The sequence below is a fragment of the Oryx dammah genome, unplaced genomic scaffold (genome assembly GCF_014754425.2).
Source record: "Oryx dammah isolate SB20612 unplaced genomic scaffold, SCBI_Odam_1.1 HiC_scaffold_3, whole genome shotgun sequence".
Lineage (NCBI taxonomy): Eukaryota > Metazoa > Chordata > Mammalia > Artiodactyla > Bovidae > Oryx > Oryx dammah.
This window is the reverse complement of record NW_024070187.1, coordinates 4560815-4586229: the sequence shown is the minus strand read 5'-3', so window position 1 is coordinate 4586229 and position 25415 is coordinate 4560815. Positions and strand designations below refer to the sequence as shown.

General features: G+C 43.2%; 1 protein-coding gene across 1 annotated transcript in view; it reads right to left on the bottom strand.

The window, feature by feature from the left end:
• NDNF (neuron derived neurotrophic factor) overlaps positions 1 to 18350 on the bottom strand; it is a 41488-nt gene extending 23138 nt beyond the window's left edge. The window contains exon 1 of the mRNA XM_040237376.1: positions 18012 to 18350. Within this exon, the coding sequence (XP_040093310.1) occupies positions 18012 to 18025 (14 nt within the window). The 5' untranslated portion in view covers positions 18026 to 18350. The remainder of the gene's footprint in view (positions 1 to 18011) is intronic.
• Positions 18351 to 25415: the final 7065 nt, after the last annotated feature.

Here is a 25415-nt window from a genome sequence, read left to right as displayed (position 1 = left end):
GATGAAAGAAATCCGAGAGAAAGGAGATTAGTCACGCAGAATTTCAAGCTGGCATCAAATAATTTTTGAGGTGTTGGCCATCTTAGATGCAGTTTTTAAGAGCTAATTTTTATACTGGATAAAGTATTAGAAAAAGGAGAAACATAAAGATACAGAGGCCAGGGTGGGAAGCAGCTGGATGTGTGGGTTGATTTCAGTTGTCAGGTTGGGAAAAGGTGGTAAGACATTCTGGGGAGAAGCAAGACACACGCACGCACATACACATGTGCACACATGTGCGTGCACACACACACTGCAGAGAGGCAACACACACGTGCACACACGTGTGTGTACACACACGTGTACACACATGCACGCGTGCACGTACACACACGCTCACACACACTGGGGAGAGGCAACACACACACATGCACACACGCACACACACACGGGAGAGGCAACACACGTGCACATGCGTGCGTGTGCACACACGTGCACACGTGCACGTACACATGCTCACACACACTGGGGAGAGGCAACACACACACACGCACATGCACAGATGCACGCACACACACATAGACACACTCACCCACACCCACACACCAGTAGTTGTTTCTTTGAACTTACATTTCGAATGCAAGAAAGGACACATGATATTTGAGGCCAACTACTTTGTCAAAAGTTCTGGTAAGGGGCTGTTTTTAGTAAGTGAGCAGGAAACCAAGGAAGACAGATATAGAAGTTATGAAGCATATCAGACAAGAAAACACTGCAATTTGGCATATATGACCAGACCTCTTCATAAGCTGTGTCCAAATGCATAGACAAAATAAAACTTAGAACTTTCTAATGAACCCACATCTGCCAAGTGTCACCTAGCGGATGCTCCCAGGCCCTTTTCTGGCGAACAGTACAGGAAGAGTAGAGGAATTCCAAGACAGAGGGATAAGATGAGGTGGACTCCACAGGTGTGGGCAAGAGAGGCAGGCTGTGCGCTCGCTGACAGGCAGGAAGAGGCAGTGGAGAAAGCAACGATGTGACCCAGTGGGTCAGTGGGACAGATGCCAAGCTCTGAAGTGTGCCAGTCTGAGGGAGGAAAATGAGCCGTCTTTTCAGACATCCTGTAATACACATAATAAGCAGTCACTAACTACTGATTGATCGATGGACCAAATTTAATAAGGATTACATCTTCTGAACTGAGACCATCACTGTTTGTTTGGTCCCTGCTGGGTCTCCGTTGCTCCCCGGGCTTTCTTCTGTGTGGCGAGTGGGGGCCACTCTTGCTGTGGAGCACGGGCTTCTCTTGGGGTTTGTTTCCCTTGCTGCAGAACCCAGGCTCTAGGGCGAGCAGGCTCAGTAGCTGCGGTCTGCAGGCTTACTTGCTCTACCAGGTGTGGGATCTTCCCCAACCAGGAATCGAACCCACGTCCCCTGCATTGACAAGCAGATTCTTAACCACTAGATCACAAAGGAAGCCACTTGTTACTGGTTTTTTGTGTTAGTGAAAGCAAGGATAAAAACCAAAAGATGAAAGCAAAATACTGTAGCAGGATTCTAAAAATTCATCCATCTCTTGACTCATGCATCAGCAACAACCTTGAAACATTCTGTCCTTCCCATCTATCCCAGAGCACACATACTACCTTCTCAAAAGAACTTCAAAATCTAAAAGGTTTTTTTAGTTCTACTCATCATACTAACAAAACCAGGTACTTCAATGATCTGAGTTCAGAGATATTCCTGTTTTAGGACAAACCTGGTTTTAAAACTTGCTTTGGCAATTCTGCCAGCTCTGTCTGCTGAACACATGGGTTGCATCTTCCATCAGTTATGATCAAAGAAATCTTTTATACCCAAGCTTCTAGTGATATAATAAAAAGTGATATTCATCCACAAAGCAGTGACAACAGAAACCTTTCTAGGAGAGCAAGCGTGGTGGGATTGCAGAGCTCACTGGCTGATTCAACAAACAGTTATTGGGTACTTACTCTGTGCTAGGCACTCCCTGGGGTCTGGAAATATAGCAGTGAACAAGATGCTTGCATGAGGTTCTCATGCTTGCAAAGCTTACACTTTGTTGGATTTAAGAGAGGCTCCACATAAAAATTCCTAAGAGCAGGAGCACTGTGATGCAAATGAGTGGTGAAGAGGCAGGAGGGGAAGCCACAGAGAGGGGAAGGCTGGAGGGGACAGAGCTGGCTGAGTGGCCGGGAAGACCTCTCTGAGAAAGCGCTGTTTCAACAGGGACCTGATGGAGAGACTAAGCCCTGAGAACCACCAAATATTGGGCCTAGAAGGGACCTTTACAGATGAGGAAACTGAGGAAGACAGAGGGGAAGGACCTGCTTCATCTCCCGGGCTTCACATTCGGGAATTTGCCTGCATGAACTGGGCGACCCTGTGGCTCAGTGTTAAAGAATCTGTCTGCAGTTCAGGACACTGGGGTTTGATCCCTGAATTGGGAAGATCCCCTGGAGAAGGGCATGGCAATTCATTCCAGTATTCTTGCCACAGAAAATTCCATGGACAGAGGAGCCTGGTGGGCCACAGTCCATGAGGTTGCAAACAGTAAAACCCTCAGCCACCCAAAGGCTTGCGCCCACACGGGCAAGCCTCAGGGACTACAGTGACAATCACATCAGGAGGGGAACGGCTGACCAACGTTAATCCCGAGGTGGGGGCGGTGCGAGGAAGGGCGACACCACAGTTTTTCAAGGTCCATTATTAGATGAAAGAAAGATTAGAAGCCCTGTGGCTAGCCCAGCTAGTCCAGGGGCTGGCAGGGCATGACAGGGAAGGAGGATGGAACGTGGTGAATTACTTATCTGATAAAGCCATGAAACTGAACGGAGCACTTTTAAAAGAAGGAGGTGTTCCGACAGAGAAAGGATGCTGCCTGACTTTCCCTAGGGAGATTCCTAACAGGATTGCAGCCCTGTGGTGTTTACTTAGATGGCTTGTTATCTGAGCTCTCTCTGTACACTGTCAGTAAGTGAGCTGGTGTTTATTAAGTGCCTATTGTGAGTTCCTTGGGGACTCTGAAGGCGGATAAAGCAGAACCACAGTTCTCCTGTAAAAACCAGAGACCTTGGTTCTTCTGTACTTTCTTATCTCACTTGAATTATAGCTATTTTTTTTTTCCTTGTCCCTAAAAAAACTCTTCATGAGGCTTATATAACATGAGTTTACCCAAGAAAGTGCCCCTTACACAGAAATTACTTTTTTACTCTTTATATCCTCAATGTAGACTTTTTTAGTTCTTGCACAAATAGGCACTAAATAAATATTTGCTTAATTTTATTGCTTTCAAGAAGCTTATAGATGAAAGTAAGGTAAATAACCTCAGATATCAGATGACACCACCCTTATGGCAGAAAGTGAAGAACTAAAGAGCCTCTTGATGAAAGTGAAAGAGGAGAGTGAAAAAGTTGGCTTAAAGCTCAACATTCAGAAAACTATGATCATGGCATCTGGTCCCATCACTTCATGGCAAATAAATGGAGATACAATGGAAACAGTGGCAGACCTAATTTTGGGGGGCTCCAAAATCACTGCAGATGGTGGCTGCAGCCGTGAAATTAAAAGATGCTTACTCCTTGGAAGGAAAGTTATGACCAACCTAGATAGCATATTCAAAAGCAGAGACATTACTTTGTCAACAAAGGTCCATCTCGTCAACTATGGTTTCTCTAGTAGTCATGTATGGATATGAGAGTTGGACTATAAAGAAAGCTGAGTGCTGAAGAATTGATGCTTTTGAACTGTGGTGTTGGAGAAGACTCTTGAGAGTCCTGTGGACTGCAAGGAGATCCAACCAGTCCATCCTAAAGGAGATCAGTCCTGGGTGTCCATTGGACTGATGAAGGACTGATGCTGAAGCTGAAACTCCAATACTTTGGCCACCTGAGGTGAAGAGCTGACTCGTTTGAAAAGACCCTGATGCTGGGAAAGATTGAGGGCAGGAGCAGAAGGGGACGGCAGAGGATGAGATGGCTGGACTGCATCACCGACTCAATGCACATGAGTTTGAGTAAACTCCGGGAGTTGGTGATGGACAGGGAGGCCTTGCATGCTGCGGTCCATGGGGTTACTAAGAGTCAGAAGGTAATTTGAAATGTCTCCCATTAGAAAGATCCCTAAACGTTCTGGACCGTGCAAGGCTGCTGGGGATGGTTGCTGGCTGCTTCCTCCAGGCTGACTGCTAGCTCCAGACCCATTTTCCTTCCTTTCCCAGGCATCTAACCCTCAAGGTGTGGAGTGGCCAGCTTGAATCTGGGCTCTGTTACTGGGAACCCTTCTATATCATCGCTACTGTGGGCAGATTAAATATGTGGAACCACTCTGAACCTTGGTTTCCAAGTTTGCTGTCTGAAAGGTACTGAAGACACCGTGCCATTTCAGACAACAAACCCGGCGAGACTGCTGAAGGGCTACCTTGAAATCAGTGCTGGTATTACTTCAGCAGCACTCGTCCTGCCAGCTGCTGAACCAGGAAGCTCAACGTTCCCTGAGGTTTTGATCCCCACGTTGCATGACCCAGCACATCCTGCCCCTCCCCTGCTACATCTCCTCTTAAAGGCGCTCTCTCTTCTCTACCCAAGTGGCCAGCGCCTCATCGTCCACTTACTGACCCTCCCCTGCCTGCTCTCACACCCGTGTCCCCTGGATCTCTCCTCAGTCCTTCTACACAGCACTGCTCAGTCCCCTTGATAAATGAAATCAATTTCATTCTTCTGCTGAAAAAAAAAAGTCATATGCTTCCTGTGAAGCAGAGTCTGAAGGCCACGCCCGCGAGGCCCTTTGGGTCACAGGCCCTCTGCTCCTGCAGACTCACTTCTACACCCTCCCAGTGCCAGGAGGGCCTGCCGCCCCTGTGGCTGGGGCACCGTCGCCCCCTCTCTGGGGGCAAACCTCCGCGCACTCTTCACTCCAGCGTCTGCAACCGCAGAGAAATCAAGGTGTGCACTTTTCTGCGCACATACTCCTACTGCAAACCATTTTGCATTCTCTCTGTGTGTCTTCTTGAGACCCCCAGAGTGGCACGGCCACGCGCCCCCTCTACGGCAGCGGCACAGAACCCACTCCGAGCAGAGGTGGGTGACGCTTCACGGCTGTGTCATGGACAAATGACAACAACACGGACAGTTGTTGCTGCTTTACGGAAGCTGTTTCACAAATGATAATAAAAGCTAAATAGGACACAAGTTATGAATGCCTTTGACAATTTTCTCTTCCCCAATATCTGATGATCCTGAAGCTTTACTCCTTCCTCCCCGCCAACAGTTGTTTTGGTATGACAGCTCTAAAGCCTGCTTGCTACCAAAGAGGATTTGGCTTCCATGCTGAAGCTAAGGACAAAATCACAACAGTAATGTACAAAAACTGTCCTCACGATACTATAATCCAGTGATAGGTGGGTGAGACAGATATACCAGCGACCTTAAACAGTGACCATGGTTAAACACTAGATTAGTCTCATTTCCAGAAGAAAGGGGGCACACGAGTATCTTGTTCTGGTAAAATGAAGTAAAAGTATTTAAACTCTTTGGCCTTCAAATCCAAGGCCCAAAACAAACTGTACACTCAGAGCCAAGCCTGTGGAGAGATGAGACCACGTTCTTCAAGGACACTGCATGTGTGTGCCCGGTCCTGTCCGACTCTTTGAGACCCCATGGATGGTAGCCCGCCAGGCCCCACTGTCCGTGGAATTATCCAGGCAGGAATACCGGCGTGGGTTGCCATTTCCTGCTCTGGGGGATGTTCCTGACCCAGAGATCGAATCAGCGCCTGGCTGCTGACAGTCTAGTGGTTTAGAGACCCATGTCTTTCTCTGTCTCATTCATTCTCCTGTCTCTTGCCTCTATCAGTTCAGGATTATATGTTTCTACGAACACTTGAATTTAAGTTTTGGTTTGTTTTTCTACTCTCTTCCATTCTCCCCTGTCGTGCAATTTTTATGTATGTATTCATTTATTCATTCACATTTGGGGACTGTTAACAAAGTTCCTAAAATAGAAAATAATCACTGGACTTAGAGGAAGAGGATCAGAGTTGGAAAAGTTCTGACTGAACAGTTATTGGCTTTTGTACTTTGAGCAAAAGTGCAAGCCTCTTACTTAATCTCTTTGAGTTTCAGTTCCCTCATCTACAAAATGAAGACAATTATTCCCAGGATTATAATAAGATTAAAAATGGTAGACATGCGTGCTCTTTTAAAAGTAAAGAAAGTTCTATTCATTAACAAATACTATAAGCCAGCTGTCCAACTAGTTGTAAAATTTTATTCAACAGCAAAAGACACGTTTTGACTTGCTCTTACAACAGAGATATGAGGAGTTTCAGCATCAGATTATTCTACCTTTATTTACCTAATCAATCAGGTAAAATATTAGGTTCCTATTTAATAAGAGACTGACTAGAAACACAAAGGAAAGTGTGAGATGTTAAGATTTTAACAATAATCACACAGACAGTAGGAAACGGTTACTATTCCTTTTGTTACCCTAGATATGCCTTATCTGAAGACATCAATATTGTTTAATAAGAAAAGGTGGGCTGTAACTGATTCAAAGGTGAGTGTACGCAGGCTTTTGGGGCACTAGATCCAGCAAAGGCTTTAAGAGGCACGTGTTGAGATGAGAGAGCTGAGGATTAGGCTCAGTTCCCGGGATGTTCTGCATTATTATTTCTGGGTTAAGAGATGATCGAAGAACAGGACACTCAAAAGGCAGACGATGCAGACAGGCCTCACACTTTTAATGAAGAGCTTGTAGCAAATTATGATGAAATAATATAAACACATACCCCTAGAACCATTAGAAAGATGACTGACTACAGAATACTGACCCAGTGTGGGAATTCACACCCACAATTGTTTCATTCCTTCCTCCCCACCTCAAAAGTAAGACATATAGTTAGGTGTGGCTTTCAGTCTTATTAAAATCTTTTTAAGGGAATCATTAAGGAAAAGCTGCAGCTGGTGAGTCTTGGGGGTCAAGGGTGTTCATTACAAGATAAAACCTGCCAAGACGAAGAGATGTTTCCAAACTGCCTCTTTGTGGTCCTTGCTTTTGTAAGTGTGAATAAACTTTAAACATAGAGTTTTTTCAATTATAAGACTGAATTTGGTGGCTGAAGCATTAATACGGGTGTGTGTGTATAAATATTTTCATTATTTGAGTTTACTTATTCCTCATTGTGTTTTAAAGGGCTTTAAGTGTTTAGGATATTTGGAATATGTGATATACATGTCTATAATGGCTCTCATTATTCCACTGAAATGTGCAATTCCATCCAACTTTCTTGGAAATCATTATTTTAAAAAAACCTTAAAACTGAACTAACTTCAAATCTTACCTCTCAAAAATGTCACATTATTAGTGAAATAATAAAATAATTGTAGTATAGAATTACTATTTTTTTTGCATGCTGAGTCATTCAGTTGTGTCTGAGTCTTTGTGACCCCATGGACTATAACCCACCAAGCTACTCTGTCCATGGAATTTTCCAGGCAGGAATACTGGAATGGGCTGCCACTCCCTTCTCCAAGGGATCTTCCCGACCCAGGGATCAAACCAGCGTCTCCTGCATCTTCTGCATTCACAGGCAAATTCTTTACCACTGAACCCCAAATCAGTGTTGCCAGGAGAAATATCAACAACCTCAGATATGCAGATGACAGCATCCTTACGGCAGAAAGTGAAGAAGAACTAAAGAGCCTCTTGATGAAAGTAAAAGAGCAGAGTAAAAATGTTGGGTTAAAGCTCAACATTCAGAAAACGAAGATAATGGCATCTGGTCCCATCCCTTCATGGCATATAGATGGGGAAACAGTGGAAACAGTGGCTGATTTTATTTTTTTGGGGCTCCAAAATCACTGCAGATGGTGACTGCAGCCGTGAAATTAAAAGAGGCTTGCTCCTTGGAAGAAAAGCTATGACCAACATAGACAGCATATTTAAAAGCAGAGACATTACTTTATCAACAAAGGTCCATATAGTCAAAGCTATGTTTTTTCAGTGGTCATGTATGTATGTGAGAGTTGGATTGTGAAGCAAGCTGAGTGCCGAAGAATTGATGCTTTTGAACTGTGGTGTTGAAGAAGACTCTTGAGAGTCCCTTGGACTGCAAGGAGATCCAACCAGTCCATCCTAAAGGAGATCAGTCCTGCGTGTTCATTGAAAGGACTGATGGTGAGGCTGAAACTCCAATATTTTGGCCACTTGATGCGAAGAGCTGACTCGTTTGAAAAGACTCTGATGCTGGGAAAGACGGAGGGCAGGAGGAGGAGGGGATGACAGAGGATGAGATGGTTGGAGGGCATCACCAACTCAATGGACATGAGTTTGGGTAAACTCCGGGAGTTGGTGATGGACAGGGAGGCCTTGCATGCTGCAGTCCATGGAGTTGCAAAGAGTCGGACACAACTGAGCCACTGACCTCACTGAATACTGATGTTAAAACGGACTTTGCAGCTTACAGATTTTTCAGTACTGAACCTACCATATATAGTTGGAATATGTTTCAAAATTAGAGGGTATATGTCTCTAATACACTTATAACTCGTTCTTTAATTTTTAATTTTCTCATTAGACTCCACTTTGTGAGGAAAACGTTCTATTGTTTCTTTTTCCAGACAACTTGTTTCTAAAGTATGTTAAATCTTTGTCTGTTACACACACATATATACATCAGACACAACAAACAGTGTATCTTGGGGCATTTTAACACTTAGGTTTGCATGGCTGGTCAGTGTAACTAATAAAGAGGAGGGCTAAAGAAAGGGAAAGAGATTTGCCTACAATTGATTCCATAGCTATAAAAGAGAAAAGTGAAAGTGAAGTTGCTCAGTCGTGTCCAACTCTTCACAACCCCATGGACTGTAGCCTACCACGCTCTTCCGTGCGTGGGATTTTCCAGGCAAGAGTACTAGAGTGGGGTGCCAGTACTCTTAGCTATATGTAGACTTAATAATGCAAAGTGATGAACTAGTTTGCCTTTTGTGATTGGGGTAGAATCTGTGCAGTGTTTGGGGATGTGGGGAGACAGGAGAGGTTTACACCAGACCTTATATATAGTCAGCAATCTTTACCCCATTTCACTTTCAAAAATTCTCCTTATTGAAAAAAAAAAAAGCCTTTAGCCTTCTCAAAGAACAGGTGTGGGGCGTTATTTATCTACTTATCCTTGCTTAAGCTTTGTGTTATTTTAAATTGAATGTGTTTACTCTCAAAGAAAAGTTGTTTAGCATGACCTTAAACACAGATTTTAAAGTGGAAAATGTAATCATTTTCCCCTAAAAAATTTCCTAATAAGTTAAACTATCAAAACAAATATCAAATAAACAAAGAAACAAATAAAACAAATAAACAAAGAAACGTAGCACATAGGCAGCCTATGATTGAGGTCTTGTGGGCTTATACAATAATAATGGTATTTTTTAATCATTAAATTATTTTAAAAAACTAAGCAGATTGTATCCTTGCAAATTAATTTGGCAATTAATCTAAATTTTTAAAAATTTAGATATTTTTATCAATTTTACTTCTGAAACCAAAGAGTTATCACTTTATGTTAAAAGTTTGTAAGTTCAGATAAGTTTATCTCAGTTTGTCTGAAACTTGAGTCTCAGATTTCTCAGTAGGAGGATATAATAACTTCCTCACTGGGTTCCTGTGAAGATTAAGGAAAATGATAGATGTGGAAATATCTTACAAACAGTTAAGGGCTATGATAATATTAATAAATAGAATCTTTTCCATTCACATTGTGAAATCCAAAGCACAGAAACAACTTTAACACATTAATAACTGACTACACTGTAAAACAATAACATTTTTAAAAATTTCAGAATGTAACATATGTTCTTATGAGCATGAAGATGAGATTTTTTAACTCTTAAAATACTGAAATATTCAGAAAATAATGGAGTACAATATCTAATTATTGATAACAGGAATTATGAGACGTTTGCAGAAATAATTAAGAATACTTTTGAAGATTATGATGACTAATGTAACTGAGGCTTTTTCAGCTACCTGTTCACCTTCTTTCAGTATCTCTGGCTCTGTAATGTGTTGTCTCCAAATCTCCTAGAGTTGTGATTTAAAAAAAAATATATATATATATATATATTTCATTTTCATAAAATAACTATCTATTCCATACTGAGATAAATATCATAATTAATTATAGTGGATTCAATTGTACATTTTAATTTTTTTCTAGTTAATTTGTGAGCAGAGCTTACTTCTTGTAAAGGCTGATTAGAATGTCATTTTCACTTCACATTATTTTTACTTCATAGAAGCTATCACCTTGGCCATTTTTTAATTGTTCAATGACCTTATGATATGGTGAGTTACACTGTCTTTTTCAATAGATATATTAAATAATATTAACAAAACTATTTTCCTTCTTTATACATAAAAGTAAATACAAATAAAACATCTTCGATTTTCTTCTTTCATCATAATGAGACATTGTGTTTCTGTAAAAAAGGAGAAAAGAACACCTTTAGGGAATGCCGCTCTACAAGGCTGACACTATTAGAAACTGGATAACTAACTAGTCAGTATAATTTTAGAGGTAATGGGAATCGTCTGCCTCAGTTGTTTAGAAGAGTTTCCTATATCTTTTAGTTAAAATATTTTAAAATCAAATATTGATGTGTTTTTAAATCAAATATTCACTGGATCTAACCTTGTAAAAACATTATAAAATGTCCTTTCCAATTCCTTGACATCAAGATTCTGTCTTAAATTCCTACCAAAGTAGGATGAAAGTGAGTTACACAGTTTGTGGGACCCAATATAAGATCTCTTATTCATAAATAAAGAATTTCAAGATTGCAACAACAGAATTTCAGCAATGGCAGAGCATTCAGCTGAGCACTGGGGTCTTCTAAATGCAGCCTAAGAAGCTGGCCCTGGGTGTAACTTACACTAGAGTATAAGAAACTGAGCATCGATCACCAGAGGAAGAGAACATAGAAGAGGTGTGTACTAAAGGTAGGCTATCTAAAGAAGAGGTGAGAGAGCCCAAGACACACCCTCTCTCAAATTGTCTTAAACTAGCCGCATTCCAATCTGTTTTATCTAGCTATTAACATTTGCCCTGGGATTTCTTTGGAAGGAATGATGCTAAAGCTGAAACTCCAGTACTTTGGCCACCTTATGCGAAGACTCATTGGAAAAGACTGTGATGCTGGGACGGATTGGGGGCAGGAGGAGAAGGGGATGACCGAGGATGAGATGGCTGGATGGCATCACCGACTCGATGGACGTGAGTCTGAGTGAACTCCAGGAGTTGGTGATGGACAGGGAGGCCTGGTGTGCTGCGGTTCATGGGGTCGCAAAGAGTCGGACACGACTGAGCGACTGAACTGAACATCTTTGGAAGGTATTAGCCAACTGCTGCTTACCCTGTTTCCCATCCCAGGGATATTTTCATATTTATAGAGGCCAGTGAAAAACAAAATTACTTTAAAAATGAACAATCAAATTTTTTCAGGTGGTGTTTAGTACCATGAGAGACCTCGTTGAGGCAGGGTCCCCAATATGTCTCAGGACATGTCTTGGCGGACCTGTCTGTTAGTTTATCTACTAGCACAGTTAATTCTGCTACTGCAATTGTTACAGTGTTAAATTTGTATCTCCCGTTAAACAGGCAATTTTATTTTTCCACAGAAAGTAATGCATTTTCATAGTGATTTTAGCAAACTTTGAAGGATCAGTGCTAGAACCAAGATGCTCTCCAGCTGAGACTTGGAGAGGCCCAGAGTCAAGTGGCCGCTGTGTCTTTCTCAGTTTGCCTGGTGTTCTGGCCAGCACTGCCGTTTCTGATCTCTGTCGCCCCTGCTGGCTACAAATATCTCTTCAGTTACAGGATCTAGTTACTTCTAAATCAACCTGATTTGAAGCTTTTGATAATATCAGGGAATTTTAGTGAATGTTATAATTGAATGTGAAATTACAACATTTACTGAGTACTATCGACCTATGAACCACATTTAGATTTAAATCATGATATATATACTAGTATTTATTATTTACCTTTAAATGTATTTTAAACAAGATAACTAAGAAGGATCAAATACATTGATGTTCACGGGTATGTGTTTGGTATGACCGATAATTTAGGCAGAAACACATTGTATTGCTGGAATAAAATGCATAATGTAACACCTGGTGATGCCTATGGGCTTAGAGTTCGTATGACTTGGGCAAAAGAAAATAATGAAAGCCATCTCCTAGGTTCACAGGCATTGCTAGGGTTTACTTTTCATTGTGATATGCCATAAGTTGTAAACATCTATCTACTCCAAGAGGCACCTACTTTGGAGAAATTAACCCTAAATAAATCGAGCTCTTTTACATCAGATTTTCCCCTTTTAAACATAATATTTCCATGTAAGTACCACAGCATTTGTCATTTTGTCAACTGTTGAGATATGATATTATCTATCTTTGCATACAAACACTTGTTCATAGTGTCTATAACTTTAAAAATAATCATGGTGATTTCCAAAAGAAGGTATCATGCCTCACAAATCTTTCTAATTATGGATTCAGTTTTTACTACTTATTTTAGAAAATGATAAACTTTCATATTTTGTCTAGATCTATATATATATATGGATGTTGCCACAGAGAGAAAGAGGTAGCTATGAAATCTTTTGTTAGTAAAACACCCATTTGAATAATACCCATGTGTTTTGGCTATCTCTTTTGATTATGGAATACATTGCTGTTTGAGTGTGCAGATGGAAGAAGAGGGCTTTGACCTCGATTTCATGTTAGGGAGAAGAAAGACTAACAGACAAAAACTTAAAACAGTTACCAGTTCCTTTAGTATTGGCTGAAACCATTTAGACTATTGGTTGAAATCATTTCAGCTAGAAAACAGACACGAGTACATATTGCTAACTTGACTTTTGTTCTTTGGTTATTATATGTGAGATCTCCACACTGCAGAGGCAGTGTCTAAGAGAAAATGTTGGATTTCCCTAGTGGCCCAGAGGAGAAAGAATCTGCAAGCAGCGGAGATCCGGGCTCAGTCTCTGGGTTGGGAAGATCCCCTGGAGAAGGAAATGGTTACCCTGCAGCATTCTTGCCTGGAGAATCCCATGGACACAGGAGCATGGGGTGGGCTACAGTCCATGGGGTCACAAAGAGTCAGACACGACTGAGCGTGTCTTACAAGTTCTACTCAAATGAGTTGATTTTCAATCCTGTATAATCATATTTTTGTTACCTTCCTTCCAAACTTTATATAACCCCATTATTTCTAAAAATTTCTTTTCTTTTCTTATAACTATGCAAAAGGCAGCAAATTCTTTGAAAAGAATAATTTTAAGAGATGTTTGATAATTTAACTATATACATTCTGCCACATTTTTCTTTCTCAAAAGAGTTATTTCAGAATTTTTATAAGTGAAACTGAAAATAAATACTTCAGAGAAATATATGAAATATTAAATATGTGTCATTTCCAAATTTGCTACAAGGAAAAATTAACAAATGAAAGCCAAAATCTATTCACCAACTTACTAAAATAAATCAGTTTCCAAAGGATCTGGAACTTACTGAAGGAATAACATGTAATCCTGGAAGTTTCTATACTTATAAACTTGAAGTCTGCAGACTTTAAAGCAAAGTTTAAATCAAATCTAGCTTGGTGAGTTCTTTAAAAAACTGACATTGTAATGGGACCCAATATCCAGCTGTTCTGTGGTCAAATCTGTTTCTTCATCCCAAAGGGAAAAGTCTGCAGAAACATATTGCTAGTTTGCTTTTATTCCGTACTGATCAAATGCCTTACTCTTATTTTTAAAATGTAAAACAAGCAATGCCTTTTTATTTTGGGTGAATTAATATTATATATTTCAGATATATATATGCTCCAAATATTTCAAAAGACTATGTATTGGTTTGCAGTTTTTGGTAAAAATATCAAAATGGAGGGGCAGATGTAGATTCAGCATCTTTGAGTTTAAGAAGTGTGTTTAGGAAGGAAGCAGCCAAGAAACCACCTGCTTCTGACACTGGCGTGGGCATCGGTGGGACACAGAACAGCACATTTTCAGGTGGCAACTCAGAAGAGCCAATAGATACACACAGACACACATCCAAATAAACACAGATTTCACACTAACATGGTGCTGGTTTCCCAAGCAACATAAACTGAATGTATGGTCAATATACCCCTGTGTGGCTCAATAAAATATTAGCAATTCTGTTTTTCCATGTCATATTATAAGATTCTTTTTTTTTCTTTAACCACAATGACAACAACAGCAGTATTTACTTTTCTTCCTAGGTAGAAATTAATGTGTGGAAGCACCACTGCATGCATCTTAGGTATCGCTTTGCATTGCAATACAGAGGAAAAATAATGCAGAACTTAGCCCAAATTCAGTATTTAAATTGCAAAGTATTTTCAAATAGAGCAATACAGAGGAAAAATAAAGCAGAACTTAGCCTAATTCAGGATTTAAATTGCAAAGTATTTTAAAGTGGAGTATTTAAATGTTGGAGGACTTGAATTTTAAAATCTGTTTCAACACAGATTTGGTGTGACTGACTATCCAACTAAAACTTTTTAAGCTTCTATTAAGTAATTGTGAACCAATGAGGGAGAATAAATTACATTTTTCAGAATAATCGTTCCAAAACAAATATTTAGAGGTATCAGACACTGTTTCAAGGTCAAATGAATAATCTGACTGATCTTTGCAGGTTATGCTTGCCTTTGACCCAGTACAGAAGATCATAGAGCACACCCTTTGTGGTGTCTACCTAAAGGCTATTGACGTTGGCAAGTTTCATCTATTACCAGGCTGCTACTATGAATGCACTGGGCCCCAAAGCAACACCTGACAAGAAGACAGCGAGCAAATAAGTTTCAGAGAACACTACCTGGTTACTATAGTCAACCAGCTGATCATGGGGAAGACTAAGGAAGAGGGATTAAAATAATTTAAATCAAGGCAACTTATGTGAACTCATACTACTCATACTGTTAATTCAGACATAACTGTTCATTTCTACTATCTACTCATCCATCAGCAAAATGAAAAATAAGTTCTGTCCTAGAAATGACAACAAAAAACACCATTGGCTTTAAAATAAAAATTCTAATGTGTAGACAGACTGAATAGAAACATGAACATAGGCAGATAACACAGATACAGTTTATTTCTATCTTTCCCCACCTTCGTTTCAAATCATGGAGCTTGACAACACATTTCCCCACTATCACACAGTGTGGTCAGTAAATCCAAGTGAAAAAATGAAAATCTGAATCACCAGGCTCACGAAGCCAATTGAAAAAGTTGCCATTGTTATCTGACCCACTGTGGCTACCTCAAATGTAGCAGTCCCTTACATGCTATTATTCTTTTCTCTTTAACATTCATACTTCACTACCTGAATGTTCAGTAACCTCAGGAAAAATAAACTGAGGAAGGGGGCTTCTCTCATTCACAGAAAGGTATTTTTCAATTATATAATTTGTTGCATTTTAAAGAGATAAAAGCTGTATCTGCAAGTGATTAAAAGATGTTCTGTATTCATGGTTTCATCTCTGCTGAAATAAATGTGTAATTTAAACCACACGTAATTCATAGCAACTGAGGCCCATCACAGAGTTCTAGCTTCTTTTTTATGATAGTTACTAACTAAAACGGTGCTATTGCCACGCTGAGCCTGCGACCTCGACGTCAACATACAGGTTTAATGAATAAATGTCCTGACATAAAAAAGGAAAACAATAATACGGACAAAGCTGCTAGCTGTTATGTTTCAAGTGTGTGGTAAAGATTAAGTACATTCACTGAAGTTAAGAACTGCGCAAAGGAAAAAACATTTCTTTTTTTAAGGAAGAAGTGAAGGGCTTTTGAGAGAACTATGAAATAGTATTTCTCAAAATTTCTGGGTCCCTCATTCCCAGCTCCCCACAGCCACCCCTACCCCGTCAAGAATTTAAACTCTTCAGAGTCACTTTTAAAGGATAAATGATGGGATATTTTAATATAATCCTGAATATAGGTTTAGATTGAAAATGGGAATTGGGACCATAATTAATTATGTTGCCAAGTTTTTTGAACTTTAAGAAGACAAATTGAGGCAAATGAGGACATTTATATGACTGCAACCTTATAAAAGTTCATGGGTTAAAACTTTGGTAAACTGACAGATTCTTTTTGACATTTGATTAATTCCATATGCAGAATGAGTGTGAGGAATTAATATCCTTTTGGTGTTTTCACTTTCTGAAACCACCGTAATAAGAGACTGACATAGAATCAAAACCAACTATAAACACAACCTTCAGCTAGGGTTACGGACCTTATTATCACTTTTAATAAACAATAATGAGTAATAAATACCGATAGCCCTCAGTACACTCTGGTCTGCTCGCATCTTTGCTCTCGCATCCATCCGTCACGTCTTTCAGGATAATAAAACAATTCAATCCCATCAAATGCCGACAACCGCTCCCTCGGGAGGGATGTTTTATCTCTACTTCTGCGAGCCCGGGGAGGATTTTACTTGTTTGAAGGGGGCGGAGAATGGAGCGGGGTCCTATTTATTTCCATTGACGACTCCCCTGGTTCTCACAGGCGCTCAGGGATCGGGTGGGAGGAGAGGAGGAGGAGGTACGGAGATTCTCTCCTTCAGAAAAGAAAAAAAGGTCCAGGAAGCGAGGCGGGAGGAGGAGGGGTGGAGGGGGGTTAACAGAGCTTAGTGTGTTCGGAGAGATCAGCAACGAAAATACATACACATGTATTTTGCGCGATTTAGCGGGATCGAAAGATGAGAAGTAAAAAAAAAAAATTTACAACCTAACTAAGTTGCTAAAAAGAATTGTGTTACACCAATTAACAAACACACCCAGAAACGTTTTCTCAGGTTCATTTCCCGCTCAAGGTCTCGGTTTCTGGGAGCGACTTGTACCCAGGAGCGGGAGCTGGGCAGCGCCCCGAAGGGGACCGGGAGGGGACCCGCGACCCGCCCGAAGGCCAGCTGAGCCGAGCGCAGAGGGCCCGCGCTGAGCTCCGCGGGCCTCGGGGACCCGCGCGCAGCGGGCGCGGGGGCTGCGCGGAGTCCTCCCGCCTCGACCTCCGCGGGAGGAGGTGTGCGGTGAGAAGGGGGCACCGAGGGAGCAGAGTGTACCGAAACCGTACCCCCAGACGAGCAGTTTGCGAAGTGCCCCCCGCTCCAAGAGAACAGCTGGGATCTGGAGCCGCTCGTTCGGATTCCAAAGGGTCGGGGCCGGCCTGACTGCAGCCCGAAGGGCGGGCGAACCCCGGCTGCCGCACAGACGGGACAGGGGCGCTCCATCTGCGGCGGGAAGAAGCGCGCCCTCGGTGGCAGTTTTGCCTTCCCGGCAAAAGTAGGGTCGGGTCACCGGGCCACCCCGCTCGGCTCGAGGAAGTTTCTCTGACGATGCTCGCCTTAACCCGCCAAGGATGCCTGAGGAGCCGGAGCGGTGGGAGGTCCTCCGGGGCAAGGCCGGGCAGAGACCCCGGGACAGTCCGCCAGGAGCCCGCCCCTCGCACCAGCCAGAGCCCTCGCTTCTCGCTTCACGCTGAGACTCGCCTTGCGAGACCCCGGGTCCCGCAGGCTTCCTGCCGCCGCGGGCGGAGGGCACGAACCCGGGGCGGGCGGGCCAAGTCGGGGGGTAAAGGCTCCGCGGCTCCCAGGACGCCGCCGCCGCACCCCGGGCACTCGGCCCCGCGTCCCGGGCCTGAGTACGCTCTCCCTGCACCTCCGGGGCCGCCCAGCGCGAAGCCCGCCTGGGGCACCCGCGGCGACCTGCTCCACGCCCTGCTGCCCTCAGCTCCTCGGCAGCCGGCGCCCTCGCCCAGCGGGGACCGAGCGCCCGGCGGGCCCCGGCAGACGCGCCTCGCCCTCTCCCCGACCAGCCCGCCGGGGTGGGCGCTCCTTGCGCCAGGTCTCGGGTGGCGGGGCGAGGCGGCGGGACGTCGGCTTTTTTTTTTTTTTTCCCTCCTCGCTACTTACCTTACAAAATGCATGTTTTTCTGAGGGGAAGAGGAAAGATCCCTCCCCGAGGTGTGGTGTGCGAACAAGTCCACGTCCCCGGCTGCTCCGGCCAAGATGCTGAACACTGGTACTCAGGAACCACAAGGACTTGGAGGAGGAGGCAGATAAAAGACGGGGAAAAAATGAAATCGCCCGAAGTGTCCTAACTTTGCGGCCGGCGCTGCAAACTTCAAAGGCGGGCGACAACCGGCGGCGTGCGGCCGCCGAAGTTGCTGAGAAGTAGAGCGGGGCGAAGCGCGGGGCCGGGGGAAACCCCGGGGCAGAGCGCGCGAGCGGCGGGAGGTCCTTTTAAAAGGCCGGGGGTGGTGCGGGGGGCCGGGCGGCCGGAGGAGGCTGCGGCGGAGCTGGGAGCGGCTGCGGGCTCGGCGGACGGCCGCTCGGGACGCCGGCGCCAGGCTGGAGCGCGGCGCGGGGAGGGTCGGGCGCACCCGGCGGCGGCGGCGGCGGGGGCGCGGCTGGGCTCGCTCCGCTCTCTCGCGCCGCTGAGCCGGGAGTGCTGATCTCTGCCGAGTGTCACTGCTGAAGCTCGGAGCCGCTCCCCGCCCGCCCCGCCGCTGCCCGCCCGCCCCCTCCCGCCTCTGCCCACCGTCTCCCGCTCAGTTCCTCCCTCCCTCCCGCTGCGCGCCATCGCGCGCGCGCGCGCTCGCACACACACACACACACACACGCGCGCACACACACACACACACACACCCGGCGACCGAGCGCTACTCAAACAGAGACCCTCGCGGGCGGCATCGCGGGAGACGTACTTCCCTCCTGACCTCCCAGCCGGCAGCAGAGAAGCAGAAGGAGGCCTGCAGAGACCCGGTCAGAGCTGCGAAACCCAGAGAGAAGCGTCCAAGGGCATCCCACTGTCAGGGAGACCCGGGTGCACATAAGGGGGAACTCGTGTTGATTTGGGGGCGGGGTGGGGAGACGAGCTAAAATCGAGGCTGGAGGCGGAGAGCATAGTGTGCAAACTGTGCATGCATGTCCCACTTTCCCCGCGGCCGCCTGCCTACCACAGTCTTCAGCCCGGGAGCGCTTCCCCCTCGGCGCACTCCGAGCCTCCTCCGGTTGGAAACTCAGCAGCTGTTTTAACAATTGAAAAGCGGCCCTACGGGACCAGTGAGAGACAGAGCAGTGTGTGAAGCCATTAAGGCTGACTAGGCAATTATGATAAGAAGTTACCTAATTAGCAACCTGGCCTGGGCACAGGAAAACATAGGGGAAGCGAGCGGGGTGGTGTGCAAAAAACCTGGGTGATTTAGTGATCTCACTTGCGCAACTGCGAGCCTAGTTTTCAGCAAACCTGGTTTTTAGACCCTTGGATTTTAAGTTCTCAGAACATACAGTTTGTTAAGATATAGCGTCAGTAATGAAACCATGAAAAATACTTGCCCGCTTCTCATTGCCACAGAAAAACAAAGATAAGATGAAAATCAGCCTTACCCAGATCATATTGTTCTTAAATACCTGGTCACCAGAGAGGGCAGTCCAATGCAACTCCTTAAGTTTTGTGTCTCCAGGATGAGAACAGTGCAGTAGGTGGATTTGTTAAACGGATTTACTTCACAAAATCACTTTATAAAAGCCTTAGAATTTTTAAACGCTAAAAGGGACGCTGAGATCATTGTACATATATTTTTAGCAGATGAGACAATGGAGGAAGTGGATCTCTGCTCAGAAGATCTGCAAGAATGACTTCTGCACTTATGAGATATGGTCCCAAACAGGTCACTGGAGAACTCAGTAACACACCTTTATTAAGTGCCTGTTGGTGATGGTTTAACTGCTAAGTCAAGTCTGACTATTGCAACCCCATGGACTGGGGCCGGCCAGGCTCCTCTGTCCATGGAATTCTCCAGGCAAGAATACAGGAGTGTGTTGTTTCCTTCTCCAGGGGATCTTCCTGACACAGTTATCAAACCCTGGTCTGTTTCATCTCCTGCATTGACAGCTAGATTCTTTACCACTGAGTCACAAGGGAAGCCACGACTAAGTGCCTACTGTGCCATATATGTCTTGGTGCTGATATTTCAAGATAGGACAGAATGCTGGCCTTTAAGAAGTTCACAGCCAGGTGGAGGGACAGAAGCATCAGTGAAAATGTGATTAGTTCCATAAGGTCTGTTTGTGCCTGTTTCCGTAGGAACGTGGGAAAAGAAGCAGCTGACTCCCTTTTAAAAGTTTCTCTTAGTAGAGATTTTAGTGTAGAGTTCTGAAGGATGAGGAAGAGAATCCCAGGCAAACAAGGATGGGGGAGGAAAGAGTGCCCACAAACTGAGAGAAGCAAGTGAAAAAGTCAGAAAAGTGTCCAAGTACATGGCTTGTCCTGGAAAGTGGAAAAAGTTAGATGTGGCTGAAGCAAGCAAGGCCAGGCCACACCACACTCTTAAGGCCCAAAGAGCCAGAACTTTCCGTAGGTGATACATGGTTGGGGAAACCACTAAGGGTTTTAAGCAAGGATGGATTTTAAGGTTTTCAAATGTCATCAAATCCCAGTTTTGAAAAGTTACCACTGGCAACACTGTGGAAGACAAGTAGATAACAGTGACGAGGTCTATTTCCAGAGAAAAACTTAGGCCTTAACTAAGGCAGTTGAAGCACCAGTGGGAAAGTTAGGACAGCTCAGGGGATGTTTAGGGAAGTATAGCAGGACCTAGTGATTGATTGCACGGGAGCGTCATGGAAAGGAGGAGGAGTCTAGACTGCCTCCCGGATTTCTGGCGGGGTCACACGGGCAGGTATTTGCCAAGAGACACAGTGTGTAGAAGGAGCAGTTTGAGGAGAGATGGGATGAGTTGTCTTAGACTTGTTGAGCTCCGGAGGCCTGGGGGACGTCTGGATGCAGCACCATATAAGCAGCCAGAAACAACATTCCTAGCACAGAGGGTCCAAGCTGGATGCATCCATCAGGAGTCAGCGGCGTTCAGGTGTCTCTTGAAGCCAGAGAGCAGGGGAACGCGGTCAGGCAGGGAAGACTGAGGAAGGAGCTGGAAGAACACTGATGTTCTAGGGCTGGATGGGGTGAGAGCGGCCTTTGGAAGAACTGGATGGCAAACCCCAGAGGGAAGAGGAGGCCAAGGAGGGGCAGTGCTGATGAAGCTGAGGAAGCAAAGGATGTTTGATGAGGGAGAAAGGTGGCAGGGGGACCAACGCAACCAGGCCGCAAGGGGACTGTGATCCCGTCAGCAAGCCTGAGATCTGGATGTAAGGAATCGTTTCTGTTGTATGTGTGCCACGGACCCAGATAACAGCGGGGAGAGAAGGTGCAGTTATGAGGACAGAGGGTGAAGCTCACTGCTGGAGTACTTTGGCCCTGGAGGGAAGGCGAGAAATGGGTGGTGAGAAAAGTATTTTCCAAGTTGTACTTTTGTTTGTTTTCCTTGTGTGAGACACCTGTTCTTAATTTCACAAAGCTGAGGGAGAAGCAGGTGGAGAGGGAAAGTCTGCGGTTTCTCTGAGGATCAGCGCCTGCCTCAGTATGGTGGTGGCAAGAGTACCTGTCCTGTGGATCTCACAGTGCTGGTGGAGGGCAGATAAACAGGGCATTGAGATGCTGCTTAAAGCTGCCATTGCGAAGGAGCCGAGTCCATAGACATTGAAGTGACTTGTCATTGAGTCAGCCAGTTAATGACAGAGTCTCTAGGGAAAGTTCTGTAAGAGCTTGGTGAAACATATTTTTTATGAAAGTTTCCCCAAATATCTCTGATTTTGAACATCAGGATTTGCATATATCAATATAGCTGTCTTAAATATATGCTATTGGCAAATCCAATGGCATTGTATTTGTTTATGTTTATAAATGTACATATCGTCAGTGTGTTTTGAGACATTTGGGTGTGATAGTTAGAACATGCATTATTTAGTCAGACAGACTAGTATTTAATTCTAAACCCTAGTAATTATTTGCTGTGGGACAAGGTTAATCTCACTGAGCTTCAGTGTTTATTTTTTTAAATATAAAAATGGAACAAATTATAGCTGACTTACAAATGTTTTGTGAGGATTAGGTAGTAGACTGTTTTCAGGTATTTCAAAGATATTTGATTAGATTTCAACTTACTTTTACACTATGAAATTCATAAATATCCAGTCGTTGGAAAAAAAAATTAAAAGTCCAAAACTTTATGAACTTAAAAGTGTAATTAAAGACTTATTTAAGAGATGTCCTTGTCGAAGCCTATGTCTTAAGGCAGCAGTTCTCAAAGTATGGTCCATAGACTCCAGGTAGGGGCATGAGACCCTTACAGACCCTTAGGTATGTAAGGCCAAAGCTATTATCATATTAACTCTAAGATGGTAATTTGCCTTTTTCTTGTTTTTTTTTGCTGTGTTGCCATTTCCATTAATAGTACCAAAGCAATGGTAAGTAAAGCTGCTAGCACCTTAGCACGAATCAAGGCAGTGACACTAAGATGTCCTAGGAGCTACTGTCAAATTCATCGTCCCAAATGTCAGTATCACTTAAGAATGTCTTCGATAAAGCAGTGAAAATTATTCGTTTTATTAAATTTAACCCTTGACCCTGTCTTTTTAATATTCTATATAGCAAAGCTAGTGGAGGTGACTGAATTCCAGCTGAGCTATTTAAAATCCTAAGAGATAATGCTGTTAAAGTGCTGCACTCAATATGTGAGCAAATTTGGAAAATTCAGCAGTAGCCACAGGACTGGAAAAAGTCAGTTTTCATTCCAATCCCAAGAAGGGAAATGCCAAAGAATGTTCAAACTACTGTGAGCTCATTTCACAGTCTAGCAAGGTAATGCTCAAATCCTTCAAGCTAAGCTTCAATAGTACTTGAGTTGACAGTGTCCTGATGTGCAAGCTGGATTTAGAAAAGGCAGAGGAACAGGAGATCAAATTGCCAACATCCCTTGGATCATAGAAAAAGCAAGGGAATTCCAGAAAAACATCTACTTCTGCTTCATTGACTATGCTAAAACCTTTGACTGTGTGGATCACAACAGAAAATTCTGGAAAATTCTTGAAGAGATGGGAATACCAGACCACCTGACCTGCCTCCTGAGAAATCTGTATGCAGGTCAAGAAGCAACAGTTAGAACCAGACATGGAACAACAGACTGGTTCCAAATTGGGAAAGGAGTTCGTCAAGGCTGTATATTGTCACCCTGCTTCTTTAACTTGTATGCAGAGTACATCATGCCAAATGCCAACCTAGATGACTCACAAGCTGGAATCAAGATTGTCAGGGAGAAATATCAGTAACCTCAGATATGCAGATGATACCAACCACTCTAATGGCAGAAAGTTAAGAGGAACTAAAGAGGTTCTTGATGAGGGTGAAAGAAGGGAGTGGAAAAGCTGGCTTAAAACTCAGCATTCAAAAAACTAAGATCATGGCATCCACTTCATGGCAAACAGAAGGGGAAAAAGTGGAAGTAGTGGCAGATTTTCTTTTCTTGGGCTCCAAAATCACTGCAGATTGTGACTGCAGCCATGAAATTAAAAGATGCTTGCTTCTTGGAAGGAAAGCTATGACACACCTAGACAGCATATTAAAAAGCAGAGGCATCGCTTTGCTGACAAAGTCAGCAAAGTTACAGATAGTCAAAGTTACGGTTTTTCCAGTAGTTGGACCAGAAAGAAGGCTGAGTGCCGAAGAATTGATGCTTTTGAATTGTGGTGCTGGAGAAGATTCTTGAGAGTTCCTTGGATTGCAAGGAGATCAAGGAAATCAATCCTAAAGGAAGTCAAACCTGAATATTCATCGGAAGGACTGATGCTGAAGTTCCAATACTTTGGCCTCCTGATACAAATAGCCGAATCATTGGGAAAAACCCTAATCGTAGGAAAGATTAAAGGCAAAAGGAGAAGGAGGTGACCCAGGATGAGATGGTTGGGTATCATCAAGGACTCAATGGACATGAGGTTGAGCAAAGTCTAGGAAACAGTGGAGGGCAGAGAAGTTGCAGTCCATAGAGTCTCAAAGAGCTGGACATGACTTAGTGACGAAACAGTAGCGAAGTGGGAGGCCCACATGAACGTTTCCTGCCACGTACCAAAGTACAGGATTTGTTCTGAATTAAAGCTCCCGTGTAATTGAGTTGTGAGCTAAATTAGCAGTTTTTCTTTTAATTAAAAAAAATTTTTTTTCCCCATGAAACATGTTTTTTCTTGAGAGAACAACTCACAGACAAACTATGGTTATTCACACTTGGATATTTGGCAGACTTTTTTTTTTTAATTATGTGAGCTTGTCACTTCAGGGTAAACAACTGGCAGTGTGAGTTTTAAGTGAAAAATTTGAGCTTTCAAGTAAAACAATATAGAATTTAGAAAACTTGTATCTGCCGCCATGAACCTGACAGCTTTCTAATACATAAACTATTTTGATCATAGGATTGTGGTCTTTCTAGTTAATGTGATTTTTTGATATTATACCATGAAATGTGTTGTCATTTGGAAGATCTACGTAATGCGGTGAACCAGTATTTTCCAATGATCAATAATTCATGATGTTCTAAAATCAGGCATGAGTTAAAGATCTATTCAAAACACAAGATAGACTAGTGAATTTGAATATGATAATATGAATAATATGCTTGTATGATTTCATATTTCATATTGCAGTTATAAAGCTTAAGAGACTACCCCTTGTTGAGTTTTGGTGTATTACTGAAGGAAAAATATACAGAATTATTTGAAAAAGTTATTAAGCTGTTACCTCATTTTCCAACTACATATCTGTGTGAAACCAGATTTAATTCAAACATTATATTGAAACAGGTTAAATATAGAAGTGATAGGAGAATTCAGCTCTCTTCTACTAAGTCAAACAGTAAAGAGGCTTGCAAAAATGTAAAATAATGCCATTTTTCTCACTGAATTATTTTCTTTGGAAAGTATAGCTATTTTCAGAAAAATGTTATTTACGTTAATGTAGAAGCTATTTATAGTTGTTTTAAAAGAAACTAATAAATATTTAAAATTTTCCATTTTGATTCCTCATATATTGAATACTGACAGAAATAACCCACATAAAAACTGCTCGGGATCCTCAATAATTCTAAGATCCTCAGTGATTTTAAGTGATTCCTGAGAACCACTGCCTTATGGAACAGGCCTAATCATGAAAATAGATTGAAAGATCATCAAAGGCTTATCTAATGATTGGCCACCACCTCACGTGCATTTATTTGTCCAACATATTTCTACTTAACACAAATGTAAAATGGTAAAGAATCTGCCTGCCAGTGCAGGAGATGTGAGTTTGATCCCTGGGTCGGGAAGATCCCCTGGAGAAGGAAATGGCTAGCCACTCCAGTATGCTTGCCTGGGAAATCCCATGGACAGAGGAGCCTGGCAGGCTACAGTCCATGGGGCTGCAAAAGAATCAGACATGACTTAGCAACT